At 37.4% G+C, this 24,570-nt stretch overlaps 1 protein-coding gene and 1 long non-coding RNA gene across 3 annotated transcripts in view; one reads left to right on the top strand and one right to left on the bottom strand.

Moving 5' to 3' along the window:
- The first annotated feature begins 11,723 nt into the window (after window positions 1-11,723).
- Window positions 11,724-14,012, top strand: LOC145667014 (uncharacterized). Its single transcript, XR_014127852.1, has 2 exons — window positions 11,724-11,830; window positions 13,736-14,012. It is a non-coding gene; the product is annotated as an uncharacterized LOC145667014 (long non-coding RNA).
- A 3,163-nt stretch (window positions 14,013-17,175) lies between these two features.
- The window catches only part of LOC145693171 (uncharacterized), a 126,692-nt gene continuing 119,297 nt past the window's right edge, over window positions 17,176-24,570 (bottom strand). For both annotated transcript variants that reach the window (XM_081768936.1, XM_081768946.1), the window contains exon 4: window positions 17,176-18,455. In XM_081768936.1, coding sequence (XP_081625062.1) covers window positions 17,327-18,455 — 1,129 coding nt within the window. In that variant the 3' untranslated portion in view covers window positions 17,176-17,326. The remainder of the gene's footprint in view (window positions 18,456-24,570) is intronic.

The raw sequence follows: 24,570 nt of genomic DNA, 5'->3' as shown, positions 1-24,570 counted from the left end.
CATATTCCACCACGATGAGGCGCTGTAAACAAGTGTGGATCAAAAGCTAATTTGACGAAGTGTACACTATTTAGTGTGCACTTCGTTTGTAGACTTCGAGTGTGCATCCTCGAAGTGTGCACTATGCACTTTTGGACACGGCCATAGAAAGCCGGACTTTATACGAATTTGTAAGCCTTTACCCCACAGAGCACATCACAGCCAGTGGACGTACATATTAGATCCAGAACGTCCAGTTTTAGTACATTGACTTATGCGTAACATCCATTGGTGGTCCATATTACGTTCGGCAATGGATATCCACATTCTCAACTTGAGTGAACGGTCCATTGGATGTCCATATTACGTTCAGAAGTGAATATCCATTTTCTGGACTTCAGTGGATGGTCCATTGGATGTCAATATTTAATCCACGAATGAAACGTCCACGGACCTACATAATCTGGATAAAAAAGGGACTTACGGAAAACAACATTCAATTGTTAGTGACGGCATATGCGCATATCCTTGCACAGTGCACTCTCAGCCGGTTTGAATTGAGTGGTTGATTAGAAGCGTAGAAATTTCAGTAATATTAATACTTTTAGTTCTATGTTGGAGTGAAGAAGGAAGAGAGAATAGAAACTGCGAAAAAGGTAAGATATGATGAGTGATTTGTTTATATAGATTTATTCCGGTGCACCATTTATTATACAACTGAAAGTTTTTGTGTATGTGGACAAAAGTAACTCATTATCAATTATAAATCAATTCTTAATTAAGAAGGAACAATTCAGGAAAAGGATAACTTCACTATTACGTCGACATGCCATTTCAAATCTTATATTCGGATGTATTATAATAGGCTGGGGTAACGTAGATGGGCACATGGGGATTGGTAATATATATATATATATATATATATATATATATATATATATATATATATATATATATATATATATATATATATATATATATATATATACTAGCAGCGTTCACCCCGCTTCGCTGCGGTCATCCCGGTGCTGGCATATTGTAAAAGTGTCTGTAAAAATAAGCAAATCAATTAAAAAATTTTAAACAGAAGATTCAAGCTATTTTCCGCTGTATATCGCCTGTCATTTATGTTAACCCGCCGAGTGACACGGTCATGCGGGTTGCATATAAATACGTTTATTTTTACCTATGATGAACTAATAACAAAGGATTTGTACGTTATGGACACCTGAATGGTCAATTATCTCAAGACACTGGTAATTAAAAATTAAAGTGATATGATAAAAACCATCTAGGGTCCAAATCCTAATAACCCCCCAAAAATGAAAGAAATTGGTTCAGCCGTATTAGCGTGATGAGCGGACAAAAAATTGTACGTTCTCTTTTATATATATATATATATATATATATATATATATATATATATATATATATATATATATATATATATATATATATATATATCAGTGAATTCAGATGGTGAAGGGTGTAATATAAGATACTAGTGAGGTTCGTTCCTTCTGTACCAAAGCTCAATTCGACATTAATCGAGAAAACGGTTCTACCAAATTTTGACAGATTTCTTACATTCCCAGGTTAGATTAGAGTTTTGTATTTCTTTTAGCCCAGAATGCACAAAATGAGGAGCTCCATTACTACTTGCAGATTGACTTCAGGAGGGCTCAGTATGGGTTAACTACTGTATCGCCGGACCAATTTTAGAAAATTTACCAGAGAAATTGGAGAGTTTCTTTTGGTTCGTGAGTGAAAGTAAGTTGAGGGTGATAGTTACCAAAATACTTGTCGTTAGTTATTTTTGATATTGTAAGCTACACTATATATATGGGGGGCGGAAGGGACTATTTGGCGGTATATTTGTTATGATTTTTGGGAAAGGCAGTGCGTAAATGACAAGGTTGTGTCATATTGTGATTGAGTTTTATGAAGTTATACAAAAATGAGTGTCAGTTGTCGAAATTGTGTGAAAGACATGGTCTACTAAACAGGCAAAAAGTTTATTGTGACTAGTGTAAACAAATTGAAGCTTCAGAAAAGAGGAACATTTAACCAAACCTAATCGAGTATAATCTAATTTAGTACATTTTGGTACTTTTTTGAATTGCATGTAGTACCTCCCCCAAAGCTGTGCAACACATAAGGCGTGCATTTTATGAAATGAACTGTTTGATGAAATTAGTTTTCCACCATCCTCGTTTATGCGTATACTCAACGCCGCTGACGCGCCTGCTCCCTACGGACGCTGTTTCTGCTCTCCTGTTTTGACTCGGTTAGATGGCATTCGTGCTTTTTACTGGCCACGTAGCACAAATTAGTCAGTGTTTTATGGACTAGCTTTTGTGCCATACGTTCACATCGTATTTCGAACAGTAATCATTATCAAGTGAGCCAGGGCCAATATCTAGTATTTTGGGTGAGAAACTAAATAATATTCCTTTTCTTATTTTCGTATTCTGGCAATACAGCAGTAATACTCAAGTATAAATACATTGCGGATGTGAGCTCCTCCGCTGCTAAGCAGTTGGCGTGCGAGACCCGAGTTCGATTACCGGCGAGAGCTCAGGTGGTTCGGATTCCATGTTAATCAGTAAGTTTACGTCTTATATAGCCTTACTGATGAACGGGACGTTAAACTCAACAGCAACGACATTGCGGATACCGGTTCTGAAAGACTGGCCTGAGCCTAATAAAAAAAAATGACGGGTGTGTGGCATAAAGCCTACAGTGCATGATGATGTACCAACTTGTGCTAGGTGACCAATAAAAAGCACGAATGCTATATTCCCGAATCCGTAGGGAGCGGGCGTCTCAGCTACGAGAGTTATACGCTAAACGAGGATAGTGGAAAAACACATATACACATAAAATACTTCCACTATCACTCGAATTCATTTTAATATGGTGTGCACTGACAGTACTTACTCATATTCACACTTTCATTCCTTCACGAAATGTGTTTCCCATCATATTTTACCCATAAATTTTCTATTTGGTGGAATCGTTTGCTTGGATGAACCCCTCAATTCACATAGCGAGCGATAGCGGATAAAGGCCGGTTGTTAGAGCTCCGTAGGGCACATTACTTTCTTGTTTTATTACAACTGAATGGGAGGCGAGTCAGTGTTCTGCACCCCTGCCGCTTGAATATGTTGATGCTATATGAAATGTTCTGGGAAGGATCTAGATAACTGTTCCATTATTATGTGCATTTACATCAGGTTAGGTTAGGCCTAGTTTGTTTCAGAGTATAATGAGAGTTCTTGGACATTTACACTTCTAGTTATCGCTTAAAAGCTCTTCTCGCATCATTTCTCGTCTGCTCAGAGGAATGGGGTGAACATGTATTCGCCAAGCAGTGCTTAGTCTCTACCGAAGTTGCATACAGCACAACCCAGTAATGTGTATCGTTAGATTTAAATAAGGAGAAGAAAAGTAAAAAAGAATTAATTTAAAGATGAACCGTCCCTCTGGCCCCAATCGACAATAACACAAGTTCCTTGAGTCCACCTCTTTTCCTTCTTTTACCTTTCTTCTCTTCACCTGCTTCCCCTTTCCCCTTCTAATCACTTATGCTCCGTCGTTTCTTTAATGAATAAAAATTATATTTTTGAGTTTTACGTCCCACGTTTATACCTGTTACGTTAAATGAGACGGTGGTGATGATGAGAAAAGAATTAAATGGTGGAATGAAGAAAGTGGGAGGAAATGGGAGAACCCCGAGGAAACCCACGCACATGGTGTTTGTCCACCACAAAGTTCACTTGGCGGGAACAGGGGTTGAACCCGGGGCCATATGCACCAGAGGTGAACGCTCTACCACTGAGCCATTGTTTCGTAAAGTGAGAACTGAAGGCATTCTTCAAGTCAACTGAAGGCATTATTTTATAGTGAAGATATGCTTTCACAATACGGTATACTAAAAACTTTTAGATGCAGTGTTTATCTACTTAAACATATCTGCAGATATTGTAATATAAGTACTGAAAATACTGCACAATAAAAACTGAAGATGCTGGATCATAGACACTCAGATGAAAGTAGTCGCCAAATTGTGTATTTCTATGTACTTGTTTTTTATTTTATTTTATTTTACATACTTCAAACCTAACTCCTCTTGTAGTTGGTTACTGTACTAAGCAGTGAACAAGTATTGCAGACGTACTTGGGAATACAGTACAGATACTCTACATAGGAGACTGACAGAAGATTCTCATCTTCTGGAGGGTTATACTTAGATTTTTGAAGGTCATTGTGGTATTCATATCCTGACCAACTCTTGTTGCTCTCCGTGGATCGTACCACACATCCGAACTTGCTGTTCTTTACTCGTATAAACCCTAACTTATGCGGTGCATATTCTTTATCGCACCATGCATAAGCTACCGGGATTAGTTCAAGGACCTACACCTAAACCAGTGGCGGATGCCAAACGAGATCCCCGAAGTAATCGGCGTAGCCGACAGCTCTCGGAGGGTAGTTTAGAGTCTGTTGAGAAGAGATCCCGGTCTCGTTCTCCTACCTTTGTCAAACGTCCAGAAGATCCAGAACCGATGCAGACTACCGCATCCAATCCTACTACGTCCACTGTTGCTATGCAACAGTCATATGCAGCCACACTTGCACGACCGAAACTTTACTCATTTCTTCTAACCAATTTCGATCCTAAATACAGTAATACTCGTCATATATTTAATCAAATCATTAAATACCTACCACGAGCCAGTATTCGCCAAATTGTTTTCACCAGGGGTGGTGTTATTATTAAGTCTGAAGATGAAAATTTCGGTACAACACTTCGTAATAAGGCGAGTTATGAAATTTTCGGTAAAGCTGCTCAGTTATCTAAACTGCCGGATAGAATCAAACAAAATCCTCCACCTCCTAGAACTCCTATGATGTCAGTAGTTATTCGAGGTGTCTTACCGGAAATAACTGATGAGGAAGTGCTTGAAGAATTAAAAGCTGAGGGAATTGAAGTTTCAAAATGTATCCGAATTAGAAACAATAACGGCGCAACATATATGGTACGAGTTTTGACCACTTCTCAATCAGCCATTGATATTCTGTTGCAAGAGGGCGCATTTATATACAAAAAGCGTCACAGGGTAGAACCGTCTCGTACCAATCACCCTCTGCCAATTCGGTGTGAACGGTGCCAAGTTTATAATCAACATATAACTGCAAAATGTCCAAATGTTGCGAAATGCGGATATTGTACTGGCACTCACGAAACTAAAAATTGTCCAAATACGGGAAAGGCTCCGCACTGTTCTACTTGTTCCAGTGACACTCATCCGACCTATAGCTATAAATGTAAAGCTAAACCAGCAGCAAATCCAGAACATCCTGAGATGACTGTCCCACTACGGACTACAGACTCAACAGTACCAGTGTCACAATCCATTACAACTCCATTAATTGTTGAAAACTTTCTCCGTTACATTACTCTTATCCTTCAAAATATATTTCCTTTCCAACGCCAACTTATTCTGGATCGCGTTATTGCAGCAGCCTCAGCTATCTTTCAAGTTAATCTGTATGCTACATATTCTGGGCCCTATGTTCATTTCCACATTGTACCGAGAGACACCGCAGTCTAAGTTCATAATGTTTTATGCGATTGTGGCTCTTGCACTTCTTTTCATGAACATTTGCTCCCTACCGTCACATCGCATACTGTTTGAGCAATTACTACTTGAGGAGAATATAGACATCTTTCTTCTGAATGAAACAGCGCTCAAACCAACTACATATATTCGTTTTCCTCGATATAACTTTCTTCGCTGTGATTACCCAGACCACAATGCAAGAGCTCAAGGCGGAGCTGCAATCGGAATACGTAATAAAATCACTCATAGAAACCACTCTATTGCACTGCATTATCAGTTACCAGAGCACCTAGTGACAACAGTTTACCTTCCAAATCTTGCACTAACAGTGGCTACAATCTACGTTCGTCCCGGCAACGTCATCCCTCTTGCATTTTTCACTTACTTGTTTCATCAATTTAGACATCTCATAATATTAGCCGACATTAATATTCATAGTTGCTCTGTACGAGATCAAGAACAGTTTCACGATCATATATCACTTAATTTGCATGGACATGTTTATCAACTACCTAAACATACGCGACCAAGCAGTTAGACGACACCTGACATTGTTATTAGTACTGTTTCAATTGTCGATAAATGCATCATACAGATTCTGGATTGTATTGGCAGCGACCACCTTCCAATAAAAGTGATTGTTAACCATAAAAGACAACAATCAGAACCAGTTTTAAGAACTATCAAGCTGTACGACAAAGCGAACGGGGATCAATATCGCTCTGATATAGATGTCGCTCTTGCTCCTTTAGAACCACCTACTACTGAATCAGAGCTTGAAGGTACCGTACAAAGCATTGTAGAGGCTATAAGAAATAGCGCTGACCAACATATACCTCAGTATCGAGGTAAAACATATCAGCCAATGTTACCTCCTCAATATTTGGCTCTCGTACGCAAATCTCGCTATTACTTTCGAGAATACGAAAAAACACGAAACCCGGAATACCTAACGCAAGCTCGCAGGTGGCAAAGGGCGGTGCATAATTATATTGTTGCTCACAAGTGGATTAGCTGGAGCAAAACCTGTAATCAACTGAACACAGAGTCACATTCAACGAAATATTGGAAAAAATTTCACCTTCTAACTGGGCAAAAAGTAAGTTCATCTTATCCCCTTATACAGAATGATCAACCTTTACATACGGACAATGAGAAAGCAGATGCTTTCGCCGGCCATCTCCAATCTGTCTTGACACCTCCTACCTGTATTCAGCAGTCCCAAAGTTTCCGAAGGAACAATAAACCAGCTATTACAGCCTGGTCCATCACAAGTTAGACAGCAATAATCCTTTAACTCAGGAAATCACTTCTGGAGATATTCTATCCGTCATTAAACGGAAACGTAGCACTGCCCCCGGCTTTGACCAAATATCGTACAGACTTCTGAAAGAATGTTCGGCCAACTTTTTCATTTTTCTGGCTACAATATATACATTTATACTTCGAACAGGTTACTATCCTTCCGATTGGAAGGTATCCAAAGTCTGTATGTTTTTGAAACCGAACAAACCAGCACATTCTGTGCAATCATATCGTCCCATCCAACTAACGTCCACACTTGGGAAAGTCTTTGAAAAAATACTGGTCTTACGTTTACACCCCTATATCATTGATCATCAACTTTTACCACTTCATCAGGCTGGATTTAGACCCTATTACAGTATAAATGATCAGTTACTTCGCCTAACTACCATCATAACCAACCACTACAATAAATCTCTTCCGTCTTGTCTCATACTGATGGACCTTGAAAAGGCATTCGATCGGATTTGGCACTACATATTATTTTATAAATTGCTTAAATTGAGTCTTCCTCTCTCATACCTCAGAGTTATTTATTCGTTCATACTTAACCGTATTGCCTATGTCAGCGTCAATAATTCTCTATCCCATCCAGTATTTCCACACACGGGGGTACCGCAAGGTTCTAGCTTATCGCCTCTTTTGTACATCTTGTATGCTTCAGATTTGCCATCTCCAGCGCCGAATACTTACCTGTTCCAATATGCTGACGATACAGCCTTTCTAACACTAGGCAAAACAATACAACATATTAACGTAGACTTGCAGACTACGATTGCAGCTTTTCTACAATGGTGTCGTAAATGGCGACTATCAGTAAACGAAGACAAAACTCAGACACTAGTTATTCTACCAACAAAGTGTCGTAGTAAAGTTAGGCGTAATCCTAATTTGTTACAGATACGAGTAGGCGATCACCTTCTTCACCCCTCTAAAACTGTTACATACTTAGGTATCATCTTTGATGATAAGATGCGATGGACACCTCAGTTACAAAAAATTGTTACGAAGGCTAAAAACAGATTACAACTTCTTCGTCGCCTTGTTGGTCAGAACTGGGAACTGAACTCTAAATTATTACTTAACACTTACAAAGCATTCATGAGGAGTGTCCTTACTTTTGGTCACGTAGCTTGGTGTTCAGCCCCACAAAAATTCTACAACAGACTTGAGATTCTAGAGCGACACGCCATTCGTTTAGCATATCGGATCAAACTTCCTTATCACAATACTGACCTAAATGATAAAATTGACTTTCCTCCGCTCGTCCACCACATTGCCAACTTGCGTGAGAAATTTATAGCCAAGAATCTCCAGAATCGTAAAGATATATTTCTTGATACAATATTTGCAGACTTACAGCAAGAATCCGCATATAAATACTGTTATACACCACTCAGCATCCTGGTTACAATATATCTCCGCAATATTCCAGCAGATCATCATCACACAGCATTCTTTCGTCACCAACTTATCCAGCAGCACATTCCTCATCTTTTCCCATCATAGCACTGTTTCTCCACACCACTAATAAGGGCTATCCATATGTCTTTCATCAGTCCTGAGCCGCCCCAGGACAGAAGATTAACATGCATTTGTCTGTTCTAACATCCATCTACTGTGTTGTGACGTCCAGAGCACCTCACTCATCAACATTCATTTGTCATAAATTTGTACTATAATCTCTTTCAACAGTACCTTCTATACATTTCACAAAATTTTATTCTGCTTTACTTCTATTATCACTTTTTTGCACTTATGTTATTTTTCTGCACTCGCACCTTTGTTTGCTAGTTTCATGCTTTGTTTAATATTGTTTTGTTTAATAACATTTTGTTTTCTTATTTCGTTTTGTTTATGTTATTGATATATAAAATTAATCTTTTTGATATAATCTTTGTATTTTGTTTTTGTTAATGAATAAAATAAATATTTCTTTCACAGCTCCTTGACCGGCCATAATATGAATAAAGAATAATTGATGATCTCAAACCCCAGGCCAAGAGAGAGGGCGAAACCCTCTAGTGGCAGATTATACACAACTAATGCTTATTCCAATTACCAAAACAAATAAAGATTTTTCCACTCATTAAAAGATGCCCTCATACTTCCGTATGCAGAAATAAAGTGTTAGCTCCAACCACTACCCTCTAAAAAAAAAAAAAATATTTTACTTTTTTTTCTTTATTTATTTTTTCCCCTGAGTTATTTTTTCTCTGTTCTGCCTGAAACGCTCCCGCATTTCAATACTTCAGTGTGTAACTTATCGTTACAATGATTAGAGAGAGAGAGAGAGAGAGAGAGAAACTCTTTTCATACCCTCCCCCTTTTGCGTATAGATTTTTTTTATCGTGTATTTAAGTATCAGCGCTTTGCCAAGAAACAGAAATATCAGTTAATAAATAAACGTAAAAGGTCTATAGCATCAAAAAAATTTTTTTTGGGATCATAATAGTAAAGTTTATTATTTACAGTATCCTTTATATTTATTAAGTTGAAATAATTACTAGCAAATGCTAGCAGTGATATTTTTTTCTTCGTCACATCTGCCATAGGTGGATAGAAGAAATGTCATTGGTTAAAGATTTTAGCTCTCAGATTTCTAGAAGCTGGGAGTAGGAGATGTAGAAGCGTCTTTTCTTCGAATATCGGGGTTGGATTAACACGTACAATGTAACTATAGAAATTTTCAGTTTTAAAGTTTCGGCGTAAAAGGTATATCGACCAGATGAGGTTGAGTGGAAATTAGTCGCAATTCGGCGTGTAAGTGAAGACGAATAGTGTAATGACATCTATGCGTATTGATATCTTGCAAAACTTCATAATACGTCCATATATTATTTAGTAACGTTATTATATTATACATTTACAATATTTCCAATAACGAGGAAGATTTAGTAAGGAAAAAGTAATACAGGTTAACACATCCTATGTTTTTTTTTTTCATTATTTCGGTATTTTCCAGTTTTTTTGTTGTACTTTATTTTCATTCGAATTAAGTAGAATACTTTTTTCCTACTTTGTTTTCGTGTGAGATAAAATTTTCATCTCCTTGTATACTTCATGGCGTTTGTCATGGTTCCTTCGGGGCAGAGCGGTGTGATGTGGAAGGACATGTGTGTGAGCTCACAGTAAGAAAGTTTAACGTTATTTTCCATCACCGATGGACTTGTACTAATAACTATCCGATTTAATTTTAAGCTTTCCTCCGGACATGTAATTTATTCCTATTTACTTAGTTCACCTTTTGATTAGAGTAATTTCTATTATTTAAATTTTCTTAAACTGGATTTATTTAAAATTTTCCTTTCTATTATCTTTGCTTTTTAACCAACTTTTGGTGGTAACGAAGTTTGTTTGTTATATAGAATTTGTAAATTACAATTCTGAAGGTCGTCTAGCGGAGACGAAATAACTAAGACGCAGTTACTAAGGGGGAACTTTCTAACGGTGGTCCTCCTTCTTATCTCTGCTTGGTCACAGACTTATAGCTGGTTTGAGGATAGTATAATCGGTCTGTATTGAGAGGACCATACGTTTTTGGGGTCTATGTCTAATTGTTTCGGTTTAAGTCAACAAATGGTTGTAAGTTTTGTAAGTCCATAGCACACCATCTTCAGAATTAAATGGCATTTGCAGTACTGTCCTAGTAGAAATGCAGTGTTAGGTTCATACGTGTAGCATGTTACCAGAGACACGCGTCTGAAATATAAAAAATTGTCAAAAATATCGCATCATCAATTTGGTTTTAGTTTTAATATTTAAAGATTTGGTTTTAGTCTTAATATTTAAAGGCTAAATTGTAAGCTATAATGGACGTAGATAAAATTGTAATTGATTTCATAATTTCTTCTAAGACAGTTAATGAATTTTTTATCCAGGATAACACGGAAATAAAATTTACTTGAAAGAAAAGAGTCGGGTTGAAAATGGGCTGTAGTGTAATAATTTGACGTGCAATGACTCAAATATGTTTAGCTCCTTTTTCTTTAAAAAAAAAAAAAAAAAATAGTACAATTTTTATGTTGCACATTTAATGTGCGATAAATATATTTTCGTAGTAAATGAGCTCAATGTTAGATAGATAACATTTTTGAAGTCGATTACAAATATCTACCTTATAACATTTTTCCTTTCAATTACACATAATATATCATGTCTTGCTCTAAATTAAAGTTAGAGGCAGCGCCGTAACTTAGATTTTTTTGGGGGGAAAGCATTAATATTTGAGCCCCCTTCAAAAGATTGTTTTGGATTCCCCACAAAATTCGAAAATAGATCTCGTCTTTCCATCTTTCTCTTACTCTTTGTGGGCCCTCCAGCTCTCTGCAGGGCCCATTCCGTACATGACAAATTAACTAAAGGGACAATATTTACAAATGTCAAAGCCATAAGAATAAAGATTTCTGGGGCACTTAATAATATAGACATTTTTTACTGAAGTGGGTCCACGACACATTTTTGTTTTATCTACCTGTTGTGTGCTGTTTTGGGTATGTAATGTAGTGAACCTGTTTGATGCTTCATTTATAATTACATGTATTACAGTATATGGAATAAAAAATTGTCTTAAAGTAGGCCCCCTCGAATGGCGGGAAGCTTCCCTGGAGGGGCAGTTGCCCTCCCTGCCCCCATAAGTTACGGCCCTGGTTAGAGGCAAACAGGTATGATTACGTTAATTGCTGCAAAATTCTTTAGTTGCTGTTTTTACATTTTCTGGTTATAACTAGTTTACATCTCATAGATTTGCAGATGTTAGAATGTCAAAATAATACACACAGACTCAAGTATAACACTTATTCTTCTTTCCAGAGAATCCGTAGAAAAAGCTTGCGGGACAGTTACAGAGAAAAAGTGGAGACGATAATTCAGAAGCGGCTGCGACGAACGAAGGATAGACAGGAGGGAAGAGAACAAAGGTTAGTTAACATTTATGATTTATTGAGCAAGTATAGTTTTAAGTTATAAAATTCAACAAATTTCGAAAGTAGTAAAATGATATTACGGTTGTTTTAATGGATTGCGTAGAACATAAGGTAGACGAACAAGATAACGTACAGAATAGAAACTGAAGTTTAATGTACTCTGGCAACAAACTCTACGATATCAAGAAGCTGAGTTGTATTGAAGTAATAGTATACTTGCTGACAGTTACCCGTTTAATTTAATTTTTTAAAAATATCAGGGTGTTTACTCAGTGTTTAACAAAACTTTTGAAAAGAAAAATGATAGTTTCACCGAACAGCTTGATATTCATTTGTATTCATGCTACATAAGTAGTAGATTAAGATACGAAACTATAAATAAATACATAGAAATGTTTAAACCTTTTAGGATTTCCATTTTTTGAGTTAACCTGGGACTTTCACTCAAACAACTACTGCTTCCTTAATATCTGTCGTAGGATCAAGGTTCATACCTTGTTTCTTAAGGATAGAGAATACTTTCCAATGGTATCATTCGGTTGTCCGTATTATACACTAGAAACAAAAAAAAAGAAAAAAAAAACCGGAGATTTTTTTTTTTGGAAAAAAGAAATCGAAATTTTTGCGCCCTTCTGGCCCGGGCCTGGGTACAGTCATGGTTCAAACATCATTTTCTTCAGTATAACGAGCTCTCTCTAACAGTACCACTACATGTCCGTATCGTACACATCAACCGGAACAATCGAGACAATCGGAAATTTTTCAGAAAAACTCACCGCTTCGGACCCCTCCGAAAAACACTTGAGCCCCTCGTACCCGACCCTGGTTTCACATAGGGATCTCAAAAAGAATGAGAAATACCTAATGGTGCACGCAATCAGTATGCAAAGTTTCAATCTGATCTTGAAAATTAAAGGCGTGAAAAATTTCTGAAATTTGTTTTATGAAAAATTTCACGCCCCTCCGCCCCCACTTGGCGTCGCCAAGTTCACCATCCGGTTTCAAAACGCATCTGGGGTGTTCTTTGGTCCATCCTAGACTTGACCAATAAAAAAGACCGGCTTAAATATTTGTTATAGAACCTAAATAAGCAATCAAATACGATACTACGCCGTGGTAACAGAAGTTACTATAAAGTCTAAAAGGGTTAAGCTTTGGAAACAGAACGCCACTGTTGAGCTTCGCACTGCCGCCACCTGTATATATATTATTTCGGAAAGGTGAGGATATATTCGTAGTTACAGTATATATTTTTTTCCGATATTTTAGAAAATCGGAATACATTCTTCGATCTTACAATGGAATGAGAAAGCCTAACGACTTAGGCTTAGATGGAACGACTTTTGGGAGTTAAACTTGAAATTTGAGATTCATTGTATTGTGCTTGAACAGAATAAAGTATGAAAAGGAAATATATTTTGTGGCCCAAGGCTGTAAGAAAAAAAAGTAGATTTTCAGAAACTTGAAACTGCCGCTAATAATACATTTTGTAATTTCTATTGATTAATTTATTTTTTAGTTTAACGTCCGTTTCAGCAGCGAGGCTATATGAGACGTGGACCTACTGATTAACGTGGAATCCGAACCAGGTGGGCTCCCGCCGGGAATCGAACCCGGGCCTCCCCCGCCAAAGGCGCGTATGCTAACCGCTTAGCCACGGAGGAGCTCATTTTTGTAATTTGTAGTTCAATTTGGAATTTGTAATTGTAACTTTGTATACCTTTGAGTCCCGTTTCTATGGTTTAAAGCCAAAAGGTCCCAAGTTGAATACGTCATGTAATTTTTACTCTTTAAAGTTAAAGAACCTTACTTAACAGCAACTTCATAATCTGATTTTAATTTTGATCGTTGTGATGTTGATTATACCTAGAATTAATTTTCCCATTTTCTTAATTTCAGAAAAAAGAAAAATGGAGCGCACGAAGAAAGAATCTCATGATATATCAGAGAGAAGGTTAAAATTCACTTGCTTTTAAAAAATATTTATTTTAGTAACAATATTATGCGTTTATAATACATTTCATAATCAAGAATAAAACATGTATACGAAACTTTTAATATCATTGAGATGCGAAAGAAAATCGTATTACAATCTTATTCAATATATTAAAAAGACAAATATTGTGGAGCAGTATATGTAATTAGAGGTAATCCAATAAAGTATATTGTTATGTTATTCGTTTCTTTCTATGTTACGCCTTTCTTATTCTTTAATGAATATAAGTTTAATAATTTGTAACGTTCTCGGCCATTAATGGATGTCATGTTTTGATTGAAGTTAATATTTCTCCTATGAGTATGATAATAAGCAAAAAAAAAAAAAAAAAAAAAAAAAAAAGGGGGGGGGGAATAGTGTTAAAAAGTTTGGGTCATCATTTGTTTCAATATGAGAAGTGAAGCGTAGCTGTCTTGTCTGTTCTCAATACTAAGGAAAAGGGAGAACTGATATTTCCAAATGAATTTGAAACTTTAGAGTGAATCGAGGGAGGCTTCGGTTTGTGATATCTTTCTATGCATCTACAAAGAGTGGAAGAGGATGCAGGTTTGAAGCTTTTTTAATCAACAAATTGTATTAACTGAAGCGTAGGGGCAGAGTACTTTACTTTGTTAATTATATTTTGAGTTCTCATTTTCGGGAGATAAGGATGCATTATTGTAAGGAAGGATTAATTCATGTAAAATTGGAACTAGATTTGCTATTGATACCGAATCTTCAAATAGTTTGACCTTTCAGTAGATAAAAATCGAAAACCAATTATTTTCGTGGAACACAGAACAAGAATTCTGACTGGAAAGGTACGAAATATTATTAAACGTATTAAAAATATTTCTCATTGTTTTTTTTTTTTTTTTTTTTTTTTGCTTATAAAACTTTATAGTATAAATGTTGACGTGTGTATTTGTTGACTGATAGTAAAAATTGATGGAAGATGGCTTATTTAAATATCACTTTGATATGGTAAAATTTAACCTATGTTAAAAATAGATTGATTCCAGATAGTATCGGGCTTTAAGTGAATAATCCTTCTGTGGCAGTCCTTTAGAACATTCAGTGAAAGGCCATAATTGGTCCGTGTAGGAACCAAAAATAGTCACAATTTGTACGTTCAGGTTCCCATGATATCCACATATGGACATCCTCTACATCAGTTTGAAGTCCATAATAGGTCCATTTTAGCTCCGAATGGACGTCCAGGAGATGCATGGCAACTGCCCCAAAGTAACATCTTATGTATATCCAGTGGACGTCGTATGGACCAAAAGAACACGTCCTCTGAACGTCCATTGGGCGTCTGTACGTCCATAATTAGTTCGTTTTGGTACCAGAAATGGACATAATATGTACGTTCTGGACGTCCAGTAGATGCACGGCAACTGTGCCACCTGTACTCTCCCGTGTACATCCACTAGACGTTGTATGAACCAAAACCACACGTCCACTGGACATCCCGTAAATCCTTGCCCGGACGTTAAATGGATGTACATTGGACGTCGGTGTGCTGTGTGGGATATGACCATTCAATTCATTAATGCGTTTAGGCATGTTTGGCTCAAGCAAGCTGAGAAAGCTACATTTACGTGTTAAAATTCTTATCACATTGATATTTCTCTGCTCCTCGAGCGGCTTCCAATAGACGCTTGTTCTATAAGAATTATGTCAGTGCACGTTCTATTCTCATTTTTTACTTCAAAGTTGAAACAAACTTGAAGTTCGGACTTAACTATGGAGATACTAAGTCGGTTGCGTTCTTTTGTCCAAGCAGTATTCATTGTTGAAAATACCCGTTCGCAGTAAGCATGGAAAGAATATATGAACCGACTTTCATCAAATCTCAAAACCTTTCTTGCTTGGTGTTTTCGCACGTTCGAAAAATTTTAGATATCTTTCTTCAACAGTTGTACACAGTTTTTGAACATATCTTAGGCTGCTACTCCTTGAAAAACCTTGAATTATCCGTAAACTCCATCCATGTCAATGGATTTACACGCCTCAACAGAACTAACATGCCTCAACAGTCGGGATTTCCAAGCGAAAGCAACGAGAGTCACTTAAGTAAACTTGTTTAACTAAAATCATACCGCTCTCGAATGTATTGACGAGCCCGTTTATAAAAATTCAAAAAGCAGATTCGCACTTTGTTTTATCACAAGGAACTAATAGTTTCATCTTAGAATTAGCAACATATCCAAAGAAAGATTGGCCAGGGTTGTCAATCTAATGGTTTTCTTACCAAATTTTGGAACTCTCAACTTTTCTCACTTTACAACTTACAAAAATGAACTGACAATAATTTGCAAAGTCTGAAATGTCTGAGTCTGGAGCCATCGAGCTATCAGAATATTGGAAGTTAAACATTTATAATGAGACAACTGAAAATCAGGACAAATGGGTGTCCGGCTCGACTACTAAGCCGGACACAGGACAGGACCTCCAAAAGCCGGACTGTCCGACCAAAAGCAGGACATTGGCCACATCGAACCAGGATCTCTTGGGCCGAAATGTTATTCTAAGTAGCATTGTGAGGGTGAGCCATCATGACTTCCTTGTTCATGTGAAGCCATTACTGTGTAACGTTATAGTATTGACCTCCATGAAATGCACTGCAAATTTATCCAAAGCATCCAGAAATGATTGGTTAATTGATTGATTTGGAGGTCAGCGTCTCGTTTAGTAGTGACGCTATGTGAGACGTGAAACTACAGATTAAAGCTGTATCCGAACCATATGGGCTCCCGCTGGGAATCGAACCAGGGTCTTTTGTGCTGAACACGTGTACGTTAACCATATAGTTACAAGGGAGTTCACGTCCAGAAATGGTCAATAGACACGGTTTTCTCATGTTGCTAGACAAAAATCCAAGCCTACATGACGTGCAAAGTACACTGCGGGCTCACCATGATTTGTTGTATAAAGCCTTTCATCATCCACTGTATTCTCCTAACATCTCTCCCACCGACATCTTGGTCTCTTCTTGGTTTAGAAGAACTTGCCTGATAATCGGATAGTGAAACGTGAAGGTGAGGACTTCTTTCATCGCAGACTTCGAACTCCTTTTTTACGTAATCCAAGTGCTGGCTGAATGATGGGAAGTGCAGCTACAGCCTAAGATTAACTTAACAAATCCGATATTATAGTTTTCGTGTTTTCGGTCTTTTAAAGTGCCACACGTCATACGGACATTTCAGTCGAACCAACTCAATATCTCCTTATGTATACATAGAAGCGAAACAATATCTTTCAAACAGGTTCCGAAGTTATCCTAGATTGTATTGTCACGAATGACAAAGAAAAGAAAAGAAAAGTAAAAGGTTAAAGAAAAGCAAGCTTAATCCAATAATTACATTTTAATAGAAACACTTATCTTTATTTCGAATATATTACTTTTTGTAAATACGTAAATAAATGTAGCTGACAATGCGAAATAAAACACAAAATGTTACACAAGATATATCACACGAGAATGGTTAAAAGTCTTTTAGAAGTAAATTTTATACCGATATATATTTTCGATTTCCGATTTCTTCTTCCGAATTGCTTGCAAGTCTTTTGCGCTTACGCAGCTGACTATGAGGCACGTCTTTCTTAGGAACTTGTGACTTGTCACTTGCTTTGGAACTACTACCACTGTTGTTTCTTACGACGTTTTCATCGGAAACGCTCGGTTCAACTGTTTCACTAGCAGTGGACAGCGATTCACTTTTCGGTTGTTCTTGTTTTTCTTCTTTCACTGCATCATCTTTTTTCTTTTCTTCCAACTTATCCCAGTTGATAGGTATGGGAATGGGAATGGGCACAGGAATTGGGAGAGGCAACACAACAGGGTGAGGAACGAGAACAGTGACAGGAGGCAACAACGAAGGGAACACTGGACGTAAAAAGGGTTGAAATGGAGATTTGGAAGAGCCTTGGGAAGTGGAAGGGTTACAAGGAGGAGGTGAATCGTGTGGAATCGGCCGTGAGGACAGCAACGGAGGACGAAATAGACTAAGGCGTGGGTGTTCCGTGGGTAGAATTTGTGGTGGGAAAACGTTTGGCTGCAGATATGGTGAATGTTGAGCCTCCGAGGGTGGGAAAATATGGGGTGGAACTCCCGGTACCAGAGGATGAATCGGAAGAAGCGGTGGAGGTATAAAACTATGAGATTTTGGAGAACTACCTGTACTATGAGATGTGCTTCCGCTGCCACTTTTCGGAGAAGTAGTTCTAGCTCTGTCTATGTCCAGATCACGAGAAGTAACCAACATAGACAATTGCGTGTGAGTTCTTTTCCGTTCGGAATCACTTCCAGACTTCTCTCGTATACGAGGTCTGCCTGGTTTGCTAGGTCCTGAAAGATTGTTACTCTCGTGCGGTGGAGATTGCTGCACACGAGTTCCCGAAGTATTGTTTACGCTTAGTGTTGTTGTACTTGCAGTTGAGAATACGTTTGGTTTATGTTCAGTTGCCTCAGTAGGAATTCGAGTAGGAGATTCACAAGTACGGCAATCGCGCAGCCACAGTTCTGGAGTAATGAGTGTTTCACTTCCTGCTGTATCTTGTAAATGAGGATGCATCTTCAGGTGCGCTTGGGTCTCTTTGCAGAATATGTTCATTTTGTATTGATTGAGACACTTGTCACTGAAAAAGATTAAAAATAAATACATTTGTCAAATTGCTTTACATATTATTTATGAGTTTTCACAGTTTACAATTCAACAGTGAATACTTATTAATGAAAAAATTACTAAATTAGTTACACAAGTATTACTCATTACAATGAAAATTCTACATTTCTACATATGAGAGACTTCTCTGTCAGCTCATGAAAGCATTGAAGAAAACTAGGATTGCTACATCTTAAGTTTCCCTGTAAGTTTTATGTTTTCTGGCTCTGTCACCAATGTGTTGTTTTGCCCAGATCAGCTGTCCAACAAAAATTTTGGAGCACTGGGGCGCACAACACAGTATCATATGTGCAAAACAAAAATCAGTTTATTGTTAAAATGAAGTTAATCCAAATAAATTATCCATCACAGGCTAGCATTGACAGTGAATATGAATTCAGTTTACACCACCGACATTTCATTTGTAGTCAATCGCGCGGAATTGATGCTTCAAACTAATCGTGTTGCACAAGAGCGGTTGGCTGCGAAACTATCGTGAGCGGTACTTCGAACCCTGTCAAATGCAAATGCATTTTATCAGCGTATCGACCCAATGTGCCAAACAAATGGCAATTTCCAAGTTGTAAAACATCATTACCCTTCACCTCCTCCACAATAAGTGACCTTATGTTGTAAAATGTGTACGTTTTGACCTCACCACTGTGCTGGGCAGCCAAGGAAACCCCTCGATGCCAAAAATGAGGCATGCATCTCAAGCAATAGTTACTTCAAATCTTTTGCAAAATCTGTCCAACTTTGAACTTTGAAAGCTCGTAACTCGAAAATGCTTCCGATTGAGGATTTCTCCGTTTGCATAATTGTTTCATATGTAAAAACAAGTTGATTTCGTAGTATCAATTTGAAGTCAGAGTAACACCTCGCGACCTTCCCTAGCTAGTAATGAGATCTCTGAAGTGACAACAAACGAACTAGAGTAATTCGGGGGAAGTGACTATAGGAGTGAAGTGAATAGGGTTAAGGTTAATGATATGTGGCAACAAAGCATGATCGGCGCTGACCTTGCAAAGCTCCTGTATGTTCAGTATTGAGTCTGGGGCTGACGAAGGAAGGTAGTGTACAGAGGAAATAAGCGAACTATTGAATGCAGCGAGCATGCACAGCAGGGAAAATGAGTAGATTTGTAGCCTTTTTTGTTGCTATTGTAATATGAAACAGTAATAATCTAGGACAATTCTTTCTTGAAATAATCGTGTTGTACGCAATACTTCCACAGTAGCATGAGGCGATTATTAGGTAGAATGTATATAGATATGCCTCAATATATTGCGAACATAATGCTACAGAACATGTTTTGAAAAAAGACGACGAGGTGGGGTGAAGTGACTAACATGTTTTAGGGTGATGTAAATAGTCCTGTTAATCATTTCATATATCATTAATCATTCCATGTATACAATATGGACCAAAGAACATATTTATATCTAACTATTTCTTATCTGTCCTCCAAACCACAGGAGAAACCTGTGTTCAAGACCTATTGGAAGCTCAAATATTGTGCCCTTTCTTGTAAGGTCAAACAACTCAATGCCCCCGAGACGGTACTTTGGACACGATCTCGGGTTGGTATGTCTATTTCCTTCTTAAACTTTTCCCGAACAATAACTTATGTACACATGGAAAAGAAAGTATTTGACAGTTGACAAATTTTCTTTTCCCAATAACTCGGGAACAAATGAATTAATTTGGATATTTTTGTTGTTATCCTTAGAATAGTTATAATTTGATAAATTTCCAAAATCGGTAATCTAATAGGTTAATTTATTCTTGAGTTATTAGGAAGAGAAATTTTGTCAACTGAAGAATACTTTCTTTCGTGACTGTACCTGTACATCATGTAGATGTTCTTCGTTAGTTGTATGCTCATTATTTAGCAGTTTATATCTTGTTATTTACATTATGTCAAGGACACGTCTTCTCACCACTTCACCTCATATGTATATTCACTTCACCCCGACGTGTGGAGTGAAGCGAATAATTTACCTTGTATGATTCATTTGATTCTGTGCATGTTACTTCAGACACGATATGAACCATACTTTATTTTCAGACTGCAGAGGGTCTGTCCTATTCATATATAATTGTCAATCAGCTTGCTACTATTTCTGTGTGAGATTCTTTTCATTTTCATGCTTGCTATGTTCACTTCCCCCGAATTATTCTAATTCTAATTCCTGTTCTAATTGTGAAAAATCACTTAGTTTCATCCAGAGTTCCGGACGTCGGTATAGCTTTGATGTTATTTCTGATCATTCCTATCACAACTACGAGTGGTGAGTTCATTTTCAAATTTAAAACAATAAAAAAAATATCTGTGGAGCACCATAAGTCAAGAAAGATTCAAAAGATGCATTCTTTGCATACAGCAGTTCTTGGTTAGAAAACTGAACTTCGAGGAAGTTATAGACAATTTTGCCGAACTTAAAGCAAGCAGGTAGAAATTTTAAGGTATAAAAAGTATCTACATATAGGTATATACAATTGAAAATCACTATGTTTGTGACTCTAAATGTCCCGAACCGCCCAACCGATCTCGATCAAATTTGTAACATGGATGAGGTTCGAGACTGGGCTTGTTTTAGGCTATTCACTTTGATGGTAGAACTCGGTGGATAGGGGAGGAGGAGAGGGTATAAAAATAAAGAAAACTTAATAACTCCCGAACCACTCGACCGATCTTGATCAAAATTTCAACATAGATGAGGTGCAGGCCTGGGATCGTTTTATGATTTAAATTTGACGTAGCAACATAGGGGAAGATGTATAAAAATCAATTTATATAAGACCAGTGGCGTAACAATAGCCTTTGGTGCCCCTAGGCAAGATCCCTAGTGGCGCCCCCTCACCTATCGATAAAATGAAATGAAATCTTTAAATTTTACGTCCCACGTTTATGCCGGTTTGGTTAAAGGAGAACGGTGATGATCAGAAATGAATGAAATGAAGAAAGTGGGATAAAACGAGAGAACCTCGAGAAACACACGAGCACAGTGTTTGTCCACCAGAAAATCTACACAATGTGAGTTGGGATCGAACCAGGGACCCCAAGCACCGGAGGTGAACGCTCTACCACTGAGCCACTGCCACACTCACCCATCGAATAAGCGACATGCATGTCCATCTATAACTTATGCGTACGCGCAAAAACGACCACAAACCGCAACATTATCAGTGGGTGGGTATTAGGGTGGAGTGAAAAAGAGGCCAAAAAATTTTTTTTTCGAAATTCGATTTTGGATAGGAGGCCAAAGCTGCATCATATCGTAGTACTTTACCATGGAAAATTTCAATACTCTAAAAAAATGTTTAGCCGGGGCGCAAAGGGCCTTAAGTTTGATAGATTTTGTAAATAAGTGAAAAGAGGTCAATTTTTTGAAAATCTAACCCCGAATTCGAGTATGGGGCAAAAGTTGCATAATATCGTAGTACTTTACCATAGGAAGTTCTAATTCTCTAAAATATTATTTTAGACGGGGCGCAACGGCCTTAAGTTTCATAGATTGTGTAAACAAATACATGTTTATTGGGTATTTATGTAATTATTAGGCAGCTCTTCGCTTGAAGTAGACTGTAATTTGAGGGTGCTAAGATTCATCGAAGTGTCAGATGGATTTCTAAAGCTATCGAAGTTCATATTCAATGTTACAGGCTACGTCAATCCAGAATTCACCACTAAGAGGTGGCTGCCGTCAAGTTCAATCCCACCCGACCGCCAACATTAGATTGAATGTTTCATAAGTTTCATCCACGTCTTCGTTCAAAATACTGCCACTTTGTCTCGAAAGTAACCATGTATTTTGTCGAGTCAGTTTTGGAACGAATAAGAAAATCTCTCTCTCGAGCCCTACATACGTAAAGAAGCTTCACTAATTATTTTCATTCATCTTACCACTGCTTGCGTATGACATGGTAACTCTGGGATATCAACACATCTATTTTCTGAAGAGCAAATTTCTTGCAACTTGCCATCTGTCACATGAGTCAGTATTGGTGGTTCTGTTATGTTACACTGATTTCAGTTTGAAACTTCTGTGTAATTAATAGCCATGAAGTTTAATACTGGCACTTGGAAGAAACGAATTTCAAAAGGTTTACACTGTTTTCTGGATTGGAGGATTTTATCGGCAGCAAGGATTCGTGTAGCTGATCTGTCGTACCAATCATGGCAATGAGAATATTCTAAGGATTCGCATAGAATGCATTTCTGAAAATGATTTTATTGACAGACGTCGTGTATGATTCTTGCAAACATTCGCGAAAGTCTTGTGTTCAACAACAAATGTTTAGATCCGTATTTGACAAGATGTTTCAGTTTCACGTTGAACCACACTGGTGCATATACTTTTACCACGAACTTTGCAAGAGTTTTGAGCTCCTCTGAAGGATTTGGAATTGATATACTGTATTTACACACAAGTCTGTAAGCCATTGTTAACCAGCGGGCATGCGCAAGTTTCCCTGGTTTCTTATCTGCTAGGCTCTTTTCACAGTTTCATCTTATGACAGATTGTCATATTTCATACAAGTACCTTTGATCATAACTGAAATCACGCACATTTAGGAATGTAGGAAGTTCTGAAGAAATCTTTTCGAAGCCGCACACTGGATTTGTTTCACAATTCACAAGTGATTTATCAATAGGGCCAGAGAAATGTAAGAACCAGTAGTTGCATCATCGATTTCTTTTAGTAAATGACAAAGTGGTAGTTCAATGAAATGCAATAAACATATCCCCAACTGCAAGACCCTCCCTAAATGCTTTTCGAGCATTCTTAATCACTCCTCCTTTTGACTCCACATTAGTATTAGTGCCATCGCAGACGATAGGTACCACATCTGATAGGTATACATTATTTTTTTGTATTTCGCGGCAGATGGAACTAGCAATATTCTTTGCTGATGCTGATCCGGTCAAAGAGGCATGGCTGGGAAAATCGTTACGTGGTTCTTCAAGAATACAATAATGTTCTTCAATCTTCATATCTAGGTGACTTTCGGACATCATGAGTGTTTGATCTTTCTTCCCATCAAAATAGATGGCACGAGGTTTCACTTTATTAGCAGCCTCTTTAGTTTTTACACTTTTCGATTCTCTTTGTATTTTACTTCTGTCAATTATGTTTTGCGACTGCTCTGGAATCACAATATTAAACTCTCCCAAAACTGTAGTAGCAATTGCTGCAATTTTTCTTCTAGTCACGCCGGTTTTCTCCTTCAATTTTGCTAATTTTGGGAGGAATTTTCTCATTTGCGTGCATCCAATCAGTGATTGCTCTCTTGTCTTCTTCAAAGAATACCTCCAACTAAAATAAGGATCTCCTCCAGCTTCAACGTGTTCTTTATTGCCTTCCTTTCTTGTTTCCGAAGATGAAGAGGAATCTGAAGATTGATAATGTAACTGGTAGAGTATAATACTCTGGTTAAAAGCTTCACCGTAAGATCGCTTGCTGGTTTTCAGTCCAAGTAACTTCAATTTAACCGAGTGTCATTTTTTTTACACACCACCCAGAGACGCAATTAGCCTAGTTGTCGCCCAAGGCAAGAACTCGGTTAGCCCCCCTTCCTCCTGATCAACCAACCAAAATGCTCCCCAACTATAACTGATATCAGCATCATACAGTAGTTTTCCTATTTCATTTTTCCTTCAAGTGGTAAAGCTTGACTTCAAAACTGCAGTACATAGTTTTTTAGTACAAGACAAAACACCAAACTAATTAGTATCTGATTGACAAATAATTTGAGAGTAGCAAGCTTGACATATTCTATAGACTTATCATAATAACAGTAAATCAAAATGTTTCTGGAATTATATCGGGACGTGTGTATGTGTAGAATGAGTCAACAATATGTTGTTTTAGAATAAAATATTTAATTATGACAAACAGTCAAACTGTTGTCTCAAGTATTATACACGGACATTTTGCAAATCTCTTAAATAGATAAGTTAAATGAAAACACAAAAAGCTGGAACTAAAATTTAACTTTTCAGGCTTTTTGGCTGCAAAGGTTTTTTTTTTATTTATTTTTTATTTTTTATTTTTACAATGTCCTCAAATGATTGCTTTGAAGCT

This window comes from Thermobia domestica, chromosome 1, assembly GCF_964235325.1.
Source record: "Thermobia domestica chromosome 1, izTheDome1.hap1.1, whole genome shotgun sequence".
Classification (NCBI taxonomy): Eukaryota; Metazoa; Arthropoda; class Insecta; order Zygentoma; family Lepismatidae; genus Thermobia; species Thermobia domestica.
This window is presented reverse-complemented; position numbering and strand designations above follow the sequence as displayed.